General features: G+C 53.9%; 1 protein-coding gene across 2 annotated transcripts; it reads right to left on the bottom strand.

Moving 5' to 3' along the window:
- Positions 1–208: 208 nt before the first annotated feature.
- Positions 209–13,804, bottom strand: RSPH9 (radial spoke head component 9). Of its 2 annotated transcripts, none has more exons than XM_065886145.1 (5): positions 13,555–13,804; positions 10,387–10,552; positions 7,781–7,910; positions 7,156–7,302; positions 209–427 (listed from the first exon to the last, which is right to left on the bottom strand). In XM_065886145.1, exons 1-5 carry the CDS (start codon positions 13,779–13,781, stop codon positions 267–269), a joined length of 831 nt encoding a protein of 276 aa, XP_065742217.1. In that variant the 5' UTR covers positions 13,782–13,804; the 3' UTR covers positions 209–266. The 2 variants fall into 2 exon arrangements, with proteins under 2 accessions (XP_065742217.1, XP_065742218.1); XM_065886146.1 differs by having other exon boundaries at positions 7,781–7,865; positions 13,555–13,781.
- Positions 13,805–14,027: the final 223 nt, after the last annotated feature.

Here is a 14,027-nt window from a genome sequence, read left to right as displayed (position 1 = left end):
CTCATCTGAGTCCAGGAAGCTGCCCTCCTCAGAGGGCTCCTGGCTGTCACCTCCCCCCCCCCCCGCCATTTCCTCCCACCTTTCTCTCTCTCGTTAGCACATTCCAACCCTCTGCCACTTGCTCTATTTGAGCTGGGCCTCTCCTCAGCCTGGACACCAGATGGAGGTGGAGATGAGGGGAGGCAGCAGCACAGAACAAACAGACCAAATTCACTGGACTTTATGAAAATACTGTTTAGACTATCCAGACTCCCCAGGCAGCCCTCCTACAGCATGAACGGCAGGTCGATGTTCTTCTCGCCAGTGCCCACGTAGATGTAGCCATAGTTCTTGGTGCGAGGAGCATGGTAGAAGGTGAGACCTGGCCAGAGCAGGCTGCGCAGCACCACCAGGGTGTTGCCTCTCTCCATCTGGATGCTCCAGGACCCTGAGGAGGAGCAGGAGGCAAGGCCTGGGCACTGTGGAGGCAGAGCCCTGCCGGCCATGCAGAGGCCCCAGGCTCCGGGCAGCCAGGCCCGAGCATTAAGGTCCAGTGGGAAAAGGGAAGACAGTTTAATTATCCCGGCACTTTACTCCTTCTGACTGCCTTTGAGCCGTTTCACTGCTCATTAAAACCACTTCCAGAGGGAGGGCAAAGGAAATGAAAAGAGGTAAAACTCAAAGCAGTCCGTTTTGTTCCTGTCAGCAAGTCTAGTGAAAGGTTGCGTGGGGGAGGAAGCTGAATCCACAGTGCACAGGCAGAGGGGAGCTGGGGCTGGGCTAGGAGAGGCTCCAGGCTCCCTCTCACCCTGCGCTAGGGGTGCTCACTGGTGGCCTTCAGTCCTGGTGCGCTTCACTGCTGTTTGCCATTTGCGCTCTCTTCCCCAGGCCAGAAGCCTCTGCTCTGAGATGGATGAGACCTGACCAGGCTCACACAGAAGTGGGGCCGTTTCAGGCCTCCCAGCTCAGTAGCCCTTTCTGGCAGCCGGCAGACTGGGAGCCATCCTTTGCGGCAGGGTACTTGAGCTGCAACTAATAAGCCTTTGTCCTGGGTTCTGCCCGGGTTTTTGCTCCCCAGACGGGAGCAGCCCAGCCTGGGGCTGAGCTGTGCAGCCGTGAGGACTTGGCGGGAAGGGCCTGATCCAGCTCCAGAACCGAGGGAGGGAGCCGTTGTGTGGGAGGAAGGAGCCTGGGAAAATCGCCTCTGGATGCAGATCTGGAACTTCTATTCCCCTGCGCACTGAGGCCTCTCCCGGCCCAGCCGCAGCTCTGCCCCAGGCCCTGCCAGAAAGGCAAATGCTTTGAAGGTTTTGGTGCTGGACCAGCCAGTGATGCGCTGAGAACTGCGCCTAGGCCTTCATCAGCTGCCAGGTCAGCCCGGCTGCCTAGCTTCCACTGCCCCTCTGCCCCCAGGCCTCCTTCAGCCACAGCCCACCATGGTCACTCCACACCCAGCAGCCTCGGAGCTCAGGTCCCACCCTCCCACCCTGAATCCAAGAGACCTGACCACCAGGCACCCCTGGCTCTGATGGCAGCTCAGCCCTACTCAGGGTGCCAGCACCTGCCCAGGTCAAAGCCAGAGCTTTTGGGAGGTGTGTAGGTCAGCTGGCCTTGGGCTGCTTAGGGAGAGGCCACCTGGAGGCCACCTCAGCACTGTGCAGTGGCCTGCACCGAGTGCCACCACCCATGCAGTGAGATGATGAAGCAGAAGGCAGTGTGGGCTTGACCCCGCTCCCCCAGGCCCGCTCAGTGCTGGCCAGACAGCATTAAGAGTGTTCCTGGGTTCCCAGAGCTCTGGGTGGGGCACTGCCTAGGTTGGGAATGGGGGCAGTATCTTTCCTGGTCAGAGAAGTGGAGAGTATTTCCCCTAGCTCGCAGGTTTCCTCTGCATATCTCCACCTCATAGACCTGCCCGCAGAGTTCTAGAGGCCTTAAAGGGCTGTTGCTTTCCCAGTCACTCGTTTCAGAAAACAGATGGCCTAGGGGTAACCGGAGAGGGGGTGTGACAGAACAAAGTGTTCCCAGTGCACTGCATTCAGCGTCTGGCCAGAAGCACAGCCCCTCCCAGAAGACAGCCCCTGTTAGCCCCCCCTGCCAGTTCCCAGAGCATCGTCTGGGGTGTCCCTCCCCGCCCTTGGAGACCAGGGCCACACAGCCCCCCTTGAACTGAAGAAGGTCAGGCTCTGCCCACCTGGGGAGGGCAGCGTGCAGCCAGATGCTGCCCTGGAGAAAGAACTGGAATCCTGGAGTCCCCCGGCCCAGACCACTGTCAGCAGTTCCCTGTTGCTGGCGCCTTGGCACACCCTGGGCAAGGGCTGGGTCCTGGCCTCCCCTGGCACCAGCCTGCCCACCTAGGGTTTGGCCACAGGGGGGGCCCAGGCTCATCAGCAGGGGCTCTCCCCACCCCACCCAAGAGCAAAGAGAAACTGATGGGGATGCTAGAGAAATACATTGCTGCCTCCAGGGTAGGGGCCGGTGCTGAGCAGGCCCAGGGTGCTGGCCGAGTACTGGAGCGGCATGGGAAGTGGCCGGCCAGCCAATGACACTACCTCCTCCCTCCCTTGCATTCCTGTCACACTCCTTTCCTTGTCCCTGGTGCAGCTTGTCGCCCAGGAAACACACACACTCAACATGCCAGGAGTCACGTAGTGTCTACCTGGGAAGCCAGGCGCTTGCTGTCACCTTCACCCACTTTTCTCACTGCAACTGCTGGAAAGGCTGGGCCCGGCCAGCCACCACTTGTGGGACTCCGGGGAAAGCAGCCTCCTGCAGCCCTGGTGTTTCCATTCACAGCCCCTGGTCTCTCCCAAGTCTCCCCAGACCTCCCCTCCGGTCCCCTGGCAACCACTCTTCTCCACAAGCGCTCTTCCTCGAGGGTGTGGTGGGAGGGATATAAGCTGGTAAATCAGGAATGGGCCCTCCTGCATTAGCAGGAAGTTCCAGGGACTCGCCCGCCTTGCCAATATGGAAACCTCAGGCTGGGGTAGGCTCCTCATAGTTACATTCTCCTGCCCGCCAGGAAGGAAGGCAGCAAAGCTCTGAGATTAAGTTTGAGGAGCAGAGTGGACCAGGCTGGGGTTCAGGGCTGTCCAGGGGCAGCAGATGGCTTAAACCGGTCCTCAGACCAGCACCGCACAACTTGTCACACACACAGAAATGGCCATGGGCCCCTTCTCAGAGCAGCCTCTCCCGTGACACCAGGGCCACAGTGCATGGGAAGGGGGTGGGGGCGGGGTGGGGAACCAGGCGGAAGAGTTCCCAGTCATTGATGAGCAAGGCCAGGGCAGGCCCCCCGGTCCAGAAGACCGAGCACCTGTCACCCAGGCTTCCACAGGGCTGGAAGGGAGGTGCCACCTGCACACCCCTCAAGAGAAGGCTGATCCCGGACACCGTGTTCCCCGGCCCTCTTCGATGCTGTCCCCCTGGTCCCCCGCTGCTTTCCAGGGAAGCAGGCCCCTTGCTGCCCTCTGCTGCCTGAACTGGGCATTGTGCTGGAGCCTCAGCAGCCCTGTAGTGAGCAGTTCCTGAGATCTGTCAGCTCCGGCCCAGAGTGGGGCAAGGAGAGGCGCTCTGCCCTCTACCCAGCTCGCTCTGCTTCCCAGGACACCTACGACTTCGCCTGTGAGGCACCTTCTATCTTACTTTTCTGTTTCATTTGATCTTCCCAAACCTCTGTGAGGCAAAGATGGTGTCGTGTTCCCAGCGGCGTCTCTGGTGCCTGGTACATAGTAGCTGCTCAGTGGCTATTATTTGCTGATAGAGTGGAAGATTAAGGAGCATTGAATGGCAAGAGTACTGCCTAGAAATCTGGCGTCCTGACCTGGTACTTCATGTGTCATCTGGCAAGAGCCCAAGCTCAGAGAACTCTTAGCTGTTGCCCTGTATCCACCAGGAGGATGGTTCCGCTCCCAAAGCCCTACTCCCACACAACTCCGCAGACCCCAAGGCACAGTTAGGAGGGCATTAGTGGCCCCAGGCAGGGCCAATCTAAGCCATACCTGCTCACAGATGACATGAAGTTCCCCTGAACAATTGCCTCAGACCCAGAAAGGAAACTGATCCTACCTGGGCAGAAAACACGGCTCCCAAATTCCACCCCTCCAGCCAGTGCTGGTGTCCCGGGGAACTCTTCCTCGGGGTTTTGGCCTCACTTAGCAGCCCAGCCATTCTGGCTGCTGTCTGCCTGATGGGGCAGCCTCCCAGCCGCTCCTTTTGCTCTTTCACTGGAAGATAAGGAAGGGAGTCTGGGAGCAAAGTCAGAGTGTCTGCTCTCCCCCAACCATCCACACTTTTACCCCCACACCATGGCCCCCATCAAGACATCATGATGTTCTGGTGTTGGCTCTGGGAGGAAGGGAGCTGGAGGCCCAGAAGCTGTGGAGTTTCCCAAGGTCAGGCCAGGAGCATCCCTCCCCTCAGGCCCACACACACAGGAGATGTCAGGAGCCCTCAGCCCCTAAGGCTCCAGGACTATGGCAAAATGCGGGGGTGGACTGGGGTGTTGAATCATTGGTTGACGCTTCAGCCCTAAGGCCCACCATTAGGGCAAGAAGTCTAGGCGCAAGGGGGAGGAGGCGCTCTTGTGTTACCCGCCCCCGCCCCAGTCACCCAGCGCTGTGGAGGGACTGCCTTATCCGCTGGTCCTGGAGCATTCTGCTGCAGGTGAGAAGGCTGAGAAGTCAGCACCGGACAGAGCTTTCCAGCCACATACTGAATCAGGGAGGAGGGGCTGCTGCCGCCAGATTAGGGGTTCTAAGAGGACTTTTCTCCATCCACCATTCAGCCCATGGCGCCAGGTCCCACCACCACAGTGTTCCTGGCTCCCTGTATCAACCAGGGATGTGCAGCCCCCTCCGGCCTTGCCAGGCGGGGAGCAAAGAATTGGAGGAGGTAATGGGAGTCTGGGAAGTATGTCTGGTGGTTGAGAAATGCCCATCCCCAGTAAACCTTTTCCATCTCCCCCAGAGGTCCAGGACCCCCTTTTCTATGCTCAAGGAGGGTTCACTCTGGAGCCCCCATGTGGTGGAGGCCAGAGTAGCCACTCTTTGCTGGCAAGTCCTTACCCACCTGGGACCCACGGCCCAGCCCCTGGGGCACTGCAGTACCCCCGAAACAGCCTCCAGATCCCTGGCTTGCCCCTTTCCATCCATCCATGCACCACTGCCTTGTTATCACAGACCTGCTCACAAGCCACCAGCAGCTCCTACTGCCTTGGTCTACGCCTCCTACCCCTTGACCTAGGCTCTCCTAGGCCTGCCCGACCCACCTCTAAGGCCTTTTTGCTACCGACAACAAGATCAGTAATAATTATTCATTTTTACTTGAGTCCTTAATGTGTTAAGCACTATTATAAACGTTTTCTATATGTGTTAACTCATTTAATTCTCATAACAACCCAATGAGGTAGGAAGTAGTATTCCCTTTTTACAAATTGAGGCACAAGGAAATTGAGGGACTTGCCTGAGGTCACCCAGCTAGTATGCGGCAGATTCAGGATTCCAACGCAGGCTTTCTGGTTCTAGAGCCCTTTCCTTTAGCAACTACTGCCGTCCCACCCCTACCCTGAGTTCCAGCCCGACTGGGTTGCTCATTGCTCCTCAGAAGCGTTTCCCCTTAGTGGTGGGGATGACTATTGTCCTGCCATTCCCAATGTCCACTTAAAATGAAACACCATCTACTTGACACCATAGTTAAGGCCAGAGCCTTGGAGTCTAATGCTCTAACACTTAACTATGTCCTTGGGTTTAACTCTCTGAGCCTCTGTTTCTTCATCTATAAAATGGGGGTAATAGTATCTACCTCATAGGTCAGCTGTGAAGATTAAAATGAGATAAGGCATGGGAAGGACAGTACAATGTCTGGCACACGGTAAGCAGTGTCATTGCTTTTATGAGTAGTTACTAGTATCATTATCTTTGCCATCATCAACAACAGATCCCTCCAGTTCTCAGAACACCAAGCATGGGGAGGGAAAGAAGCAGGGGTGCTGAGTCAGTGCCTTGGGTCTGGCCCCCGAATGCCCAGAGCCTGGCACCTGTCCTGGGATGCAGCATCCAAGCAAGAACATCTTCCAGGACATGTCCGTCTCTACTGGTGGACCCCAGGAAGGAAATGGGGTCTCTGTGACTCCACCAACTGCTGGCTGTATGCCTGGGCCAGGTGGGACCTGAAGCACAATAAGGCCTCTGGAGACCTCCCTGGTGGCACGGTGGTTAAGAATCCACCTGCCAATGCAGGGGACAAGGGTTCGATCCCTGGTCCGAGAAGATCCCATGTGCCGTGGAGTAACAACTCGTGCGCCACGACTCCTGAGCCTGCGCTCTAGAGCCCACGAGCCACAACTACTGAGCCTGCGCTCTAGAGCCCACGAGCCACAACTCCTGAGCCTGCGCTCTAGAGCCCACGAGCCACAACTCCTGAGCCTGTGCTCTAGAGCCCACGAGCCACAACTACTGAGCCTGCGCTCTAGAGCCCACGAGCCACAACTCCTGAGCCCGCACCTAGAGCCCGTGCTCTGCAGCAAGAGGAGCCACCGCAGTGAGAAGCCCGCGCACCGCAACGGAGAGGAGCCCCCGCTCGCCGCAGCTAGAGAAAGCCCGCATGCAGCAACGAAGACCCAACACAGCCAAATAAATAAATATGTTTTTAAAAGGCCTCTGAAGTTGTATGTTTTATGATTAAAAAGTACAACCACTTAACAGGAGGCAAATGTATAGAACTCATTTCCTTAGCAGGTGACCTCAGCAGGTCGGTCAGCACCCACTCACTGTGCACCAGCTGTGTGCCAAGCACTGGATCTAACTCTGAAACTAACCATTGCGATGTATGTATGGCTAGTATTTTCAGGGGTGTTTTCAGAGATGTTTTGGGTCGGGGGGAGATTCCCAATTTGCCTCCATTCAAGATTGGTATGAAAATCAAAAGAAACACTGAGAGACTTCCTGTCTGTGAAAGCACATGGAAGACAATCCTTTCGTCCGCAAACACTTACCAGCTGTTTACTAGGAGCTGAGCCCTGTATTGAGCCCTGGGGAAGCCCCATCCTCACGGCCCCACAGTGAACCGCCAGTTCCCACCCAGGCCCTAGGTCCCACTCTTAGAGGAGAACGGCAGGTGGCACAGCCCACTGCTCTGACCTGGGGCAAATCCAATGTCCTCCAAGTAACAGACTGTTACCTTTGGGGATGTCATGCTCCAAGGAGTCCATGAAGTCCAGGGAGGGGTCCAGGTCAGCCTTCTCAAGCAAGGTCTTGTTCTTCAGCTCAACAGGCTCCCTGAAGTGGAAGTAGGAACTGAGCTTCTTGGCTTCAGACGAGGACAGTCCTACAAAAGGGGCAGCAGGTAGGAAGTGAAGGTCATTCCCAAACCCCACAGCCTCCTTCCTCTATGATTGGGGACCACGTGGAGGGGGTTGTGGAGGAGTCAGTCAGCTACTGACGGGGGACTGAAGGGCGAAAAGGGAGCAGGGTTCTCTCAGCCCGAACTTGGCTCAGATCCTGCAATGAGGACAGACCATGGAGGAGGAGGGTAGGAAAAGGTGGGGAGCCCAGCACCACACAAAGCCCCAGACCCAGGTGGCCAGATGCTCCCCCACCCTCAGGCATAAAAGAGTCAGGGTCCAGTGACTGGGTACCCCTGCCAGGCACAGATACCAGGTCATTGGGCACATCCTCCCAAGTGACGTGGCCACAGCTATTCTTTCTCTGAGAAAGTGGGCAGTCTCCCCTGGACTCCCAGGCACATGTCCAACTATGCTCAGGAAGAGATGCCTTCTGGCCCTAAGAGATGCCTGAGAATTCACCTTCAAAGGTCCGATTGACACGGATGGGTCCAAAAGGGGTCTTAAAGAGGGCACCTCGGGGGATGACAGCCACAGCCTTGTCGATCTGGTCAATGATGGACACCAAGCGGGTCTCTTCCTTGATCTGGACCTGAGGAGACAGGAGACAAGCCACCCTGCCAGGGCGCTGTGCCCAGCCACCCCTGGTGCAAGGGCCTCAGCATGACCATCTGATCTGGGTCACCACAGTGTAGATGCCAGGGCCATGGAAAATCACGATGGTGAGTCCTTGCCTTCCCACCCTCCGTTCCTTTCTTAAATTGGTGATGAATGCAATATTTAAAACTTAAAAAAAAAAAAAAAAAAGCAGTCTCTCTCATTTCATCCTTGGCCCCCAAACTGCCCTCACTGGGGACAGACATCGTTAATGGTTTTTTATGTACCTTTCCAGAAACAAACCATTCTATCATATTTTAATGTTGCTTATTTTGCCTTTTTAAAATATAAAAGCTATCATGCTCACTGTAGACTATCTGGGTAATAGAGAAATATTTTATAATAAACCTAAGAAAATGAAAACCACTCATAATCCCACCTCCTAAAGGTAATCGCTGATAACACATTGGTATACTTCCTTCTATTCTTTTTTTCTATGCCTATATTCAAAGGAAAATTAGAGTTACAGTTTATATAGTTTCATATCCTGCCCTTTGACTTAACATTATTTCTCAAGCATCACCCCATACTATTTTTACGCAGATGAAATTTGGTTACAATCAATATCAAGGGCAGCCCTGAACAAAAGGACTTCATAGAGATGTTTGGGAAAAAGCAGCACTTGACAGGGAAAACATGTCACTGGGAGCCCCCAAAGTCACTCAACCACCTGTTTCCCATGGGCTGCTGACTAGAATTGATTACAAAGGAGGAGACGGAAACTAAATAAGTGTCTAGGCCAGGGGCTTTAAATATGTCACCTCATTTAATCTGCACAAGCCTGCGAAGTAAACATAATGATCCCAGTTCTACAGAAAATAAAACTGAGGGGAGGTTAAGTTTGTCAGGCGGGCACGGGGCTGCAGCTGAAGCATCATAGACCTAGACCCAGAGTTCCGGCATCACCTGGGTTCCAGTGCAGAGGCTGGGTTTTGAATCCCAGGTTTCTCTAGTTTCAGAACTTGGGCTGGTTATTTTTTTACTGCTCAATCCCATTTCTAGGAGTTGATCCTTCAAATCGAGTGCGCGCATGGGAAATGACGCATGCACAAGCTTATTCACTGTGGCATCACTTGTCAGAGTGAAAACTTGGAAACCGACATTTCCATGGATGAGACGCCAGTTAAATATGGTACGTTCACACAATGGTAAAAAGAATGGAGAGGTTCTTCAAGGCACTGATGTAGAAAAATCTCCAAAATATATTGTTAGGAGAAAAAAGCAAGGTGCAGAACTGTGTGCATAACATGTTGCCATTTGTTTTGTTTTGTTTTTTAAGATAAAAAGAGAATATGTCGGGGTGAGGTATTGGCTGAGATTTGTACTTGCATAAAATGTCTCTGGAAGCAGAGCTTCTCAAACTTAAAATGCATTATTTAAATCCCCTTGGAGGGACTTCCCTGGCGGCACAGTGGTTAAGAATCCGCCTGCCAATGCAGGGGACACAGGTTCGAGCCCTGGTCCAGGAAGATCCCCCATGCCGAGGAACAACTAAGCCCGTGCTCCACAACTACCGATCCTGTGTGCTAGCCCACGAGCCACAACTACTGAGTCTGCACGCCTAGTGCCCATGCTCTACAGCAAGAGAAGCCACCGCAATGAGAAGCCCCCACTTGCCGCAACTAGAGAAAGCCCGCTTGCATTAATGAAGACCCAATGTGGCCAAAAATAAATAAATAAACTTATTTTAAAAATAATAAAAATTAAAAAGAAATCCCCTTGGAACATGTTAAAATTCAGATCCTGATGCCAGCCCAAGAGTCTGCATTTCTAACTCCCAGGGCATGGTGATGCTTCTGATACAGACTGCACTTTGAGTGGCAAGACTTGGACACACACACACACACACACACACACACACACACACACACACACACAACCACGGTTATATTAATGACCCCCAGAAAGACGACCTGAGTGACTGGTGGATAGGGTAGGAGGGAAACTTTACTATATTCCTTTTTGTGAATTGTGAACCAAGTGAATGTATTACCTAGTAAAATACACATTATACAAAAATATAAGCACCTGCGCACACCCCCTTGCTCCAGAGCAAAGCACACACCCCTTCTTCCCAGCCCCATAGCACGGCTCCCCCGAGAGCTGCCCAGCCACTTTAACACCCTGTCATCACTCAGGAGTGGTGTTACCCTGGGCAAGTCACTTAACCTATGTTTCAGTTTCCTCCTCTCTACCACCTGGAGAGTAAGGTACCAACTTCCCAGAGCTGTGAGGATGAAGCAATGGGACTGATACAGTGGCACAGGGCCTTACACACCCAGCACCCCAGGCCCAGCTCGCCCCAGTGGCAGTGATGGTAAACGTTGTTTCTGCCGCAGTGTGCATTGGGCTGGGGTTTGGATGGCCCAGGTCCCTTTCATTCGGGTCCTCCTCCTCCTGTCTTCACTCACCACTACTTCTTCTTCAAAGACCTTTTCGCCCTCATTCACCTTCTGCAGCTCGGTGTGTTCATACGCATGTGAGGGGTCCCCCATGAAGCGGCCCTTCACCACAGACGTCTGCATCTCCATCTCCTCTGTGGCAGGGGGCAGGAGGCTCCACTCCATGCAGTTCAGGCTGCCAACAACAACTCCATCACCCCGATTCTAACTCCCCTCTCACTCCAGCTTCCTGCCCCCGCCCCTTCTCAAGAGAGGTGAGGCCCAAGAAGAGCTGTTGGGAGTCACATCTTTCCCCTATGAAGCGCTAAGTGCCTGTGGTGCACCCCACCCCACACGTGATGAAATTCAGCATGCCAAGATTCCAAGAGCTTCTTCCTAGATAGATATCTGGACTGTGAGGTCCCGGATGAGTTTCTGGAAGCTGAACTTTCCTCAGTTGCAGGTGCCTGCTCCTGTGGGCCCCAAATTCATGCTCAGCCTGCCTGCTGAGCTGACAGCATGGCCATCTCCCCCCACTTCTCAGGAAAGCCCAGCCCAGGCCCAAGAAGCTCTCCTCCTCTGAGGTCTTCCCTTCTTTCTCACATCCTGCCAGGAGGGGATATCCTCCCACTCCTCCCTCATCCACGTAGGGCCTGCATCCCCAGCCTGCTCTCTGCTCACGTTTCCTCCCTTCACTCTCCACTGGCTCCTTCACAACATGAAAACGCCCCAGCTTTATAAAACAACAGCCCTCAAATCCATGCCCCTCTAGAAAATGCCCCTTTCCTGTCCCGCCCACTTCTTCCCCAATTCTGAATCATAAGCGAGAACAATTTGCTCTGTGGCAGCCCTTGCTCTCCCTCACTTTCACTCTTTGACCACTGCACCATGATTCTGCCCCTGGCACCCCAAGAAACTGCTCCAAAGAAGGTCATCCATGGGACCTAAAAGCCAACAAACGCATCTCCATTTCTATCTCCTTTGACATCTCCCTTCTCCCTCCTCCAGTGCCTTAAGTACTTCCAAGGATCTATTCTCACTGCTCTTTTCTCTCCACAGTCTCACCTACCTGACCCCTAGAACCCCAGCTACTCCCTAGTTGACATCCAGAATCCAACCACCTCTCACCACCTCCACTGCTTCCACCCTTGTCCAAGCCACCATCTACTCTTGCCCAGATATTGCAGTAGCTTCCTAACCGGTCTCCCCATGTCCATACCTGCTCCCCTTTCAGTCTAGTCCCCACCCCGCTGTTAAAACCTAAGCCAGATCGTGTCTCTGTGCAGAACCTTCCAGTGACTTCCCATTGAGCCAAGTCCTTACAGTGCCCCACAGGGCCCTGCACAATTGTCTCGGACCCTCTCTGACCTCATGTCCTGCAATGGTTCCCCTCACTCACTTCTCTCTAGCTACACTAGCCTCTTCAGGGTTCCACACTACACTAAGCACACACCTGCCTCAGGGCCTTTGCACTTGCCTGGAATGCTTTTTCCTGAGATAAACACACAGCTTACTCTCTCAAGTTGCTTCAGGTCTCTTCTCAAATGTTACTATTTATAATAGTCCCCACCCTGTATTCTCTGTCTCCTTTAGCACCAATGCTAAGTGTATGCAGTATATGCGTATGTTTATTTATTGTCTGTCTCCCCTCCCCCACATACACACTAAAATGTAAACTCCATGAAGACAAGGACTTTGTCTCTTTTCGCAGTGAATTCCCCATGCCTAGATCAATGCCTGGCACATACTAGGTGCCAAAGAAATAAAAACTGATTGGAATAGAGTGAGTCTCAAATCTCTATCTTCAGTCCAAATTTTTCTTCTGTACTCCAGATCTGTACTTTAATATGCCTCCTTACCACCCTGCCCCATAGGCACGTCACACCAAATTCACTAGGCCTTCCCTAGTACCTCCTGAATTCTCTCCCAGTGGGGGGCACCAGCACTTACCCAGCTGCCTAAGCTGGAAGGAAGGGTCAACCTTGACCTCCTCTTCACCTTTCCCCATTTAGTCACAAGTCCTGCCACTTCTACCACTTAAATCTTTCCAATCCCTCCCCTCTACTCCCTCAGCTACCTCCTCCTTTCAATCCCCCTTCATCTGGACACTGCAACAGACTTCCAAATGCTCACCCACTTCCAGACCATTCTACCCACTCAGGTCTGAGCAGGCTCTTCTTGACTAAAGGCCCTCAGTGGCTCCCCATAGCCTGTGGACAAAGTTCAAACCGCTTGGCCTCTCCATCCAGTTCAACATAACACCCTAGGCTGCCACTGCCATGTTTGTCTTCCCACTATTCTCCCAAAACACCCAAAGCCAGCCCAAGCCAATAAGCTTGCAGTTGTTCCCTCTAACTGGCATGCCTGTCTCCCAGATTTTCCTAGAGAACTCCAGATCAGATCTCAGTAATCTTATCTAATTACTCTCTAGGAGAATGTCCCACCCTGGCACCCCTTTGTGTACACCTCTGTCCCAGGTTTAAGACACTTTGCTGTAATTGCTGGGTTACCCATTGGTCTCCCTTCCTAGGATGTGAATAACTTGGAGATAGGGGTGAGTCTTAGCCATCTTTTTAACCCCAAGTCTAGCACAGGATACATCCAATCAATGTTGGATTGATGCATGGATAGATAAATGAAGTCTCCAACTTCCTGCGGCCTCAACGGAATGCTTGTAAGATGATGAGCTCCCCATCGTCGGGGGTAGTCAAAAAGAGGCTGGATGGTCCTGTATGGCACTGTCCAGGGAAATTTCTTCAGTTCTAAATCCCTTCTCTCCCATTCCACATTCGTTCACTACTTCCTAGAGTGCCTCCTGTGAGCCAACACCTCCACCAAAGATGCTTCAGGGCCCACTTCCAAACAGCTCCCCACCCCCCTCAAGGCTTCTGACCCTTCTCCAAACTGAACTCTGAAAAAGCAGGTCCACCACCTGACGTCTACTCTGGGTCTTCATTCTCCAGAAACTTTCACCTTGCCCTGCCTCCGTTCTTGCCACACGTCCATTGTAAACCCACCAGTCTCTAAGTTTCTCTGGCGCCCCTCCCCACGTATCCTCCCAGGGAGGACCTCGCCCACTCGCTTCCTGGACCTCTCCCCTTTCGATCCTACGTCGCGCCCAAACCTTCCTGGCCCTCGCTAGCCCCCGGCTCCTCAGTATCGCCCTGTGGCCTCAGCCAGCCCGGGCGCCGCCTCCACCTGTACAGGGTCTTGCGCGGTGCGAGCTGGTCCTCGCTCAGGCCCTGCGCGATGTAGTAATCGGCGACGAGGCCGAGGATGCGGCCCCAGAAAAGGACCCGATCGAAACGGTAGTCGCGTTTAACCAGCATAAGGGAAGTGAGCAGTGAGGCCCGACGGTCCGGGCTGAGGCCCTGCCCACTACCGGACGCCAGCTCCAGAGACAATAGGAGGCTCTCTTCGTCCATTCCTCCAGCGGCTCTGCTCAACGCCTGCCCGGTTGCTAGGAGAAGCCGGTGTCCACCGGGACCCAAAGCTCCGCCCTTCCACCCGACCGGAAGCGGGATTTCACGCACGCGACCTCCTGCAGCTCAACCTTCTAGGGCCTCCTGCCAACCCTTCTTCCCATGGAGTCCTTCCGAAAAGCCTGGGGGTACACTAGCTCCCTCCCGCTTCCTTTCCCGAGTAGGTGTCGGGAGGTGTTCACCTGTCAG

Source organism: Phocoena phocoena, chromosome 10, assembly GCF_963924675.1.
Source record: "Phocoena phocoena chromosome 10, mPhoPho1.1, whole genome shotgun sequence".
NCBI classification, from domain to species: domain Eukaryota; kingdom Metazoa; phylum Chordata; class Mammalia; order Artiodactyla; family Phocoenidae; genus Phocoena; species Phocoena phocoena.
The sequence above is the reverse complement of the archived record's forward strand: the minus strand, read 5'-3'. Positions and strand labels throughout refer to the sequence as shown.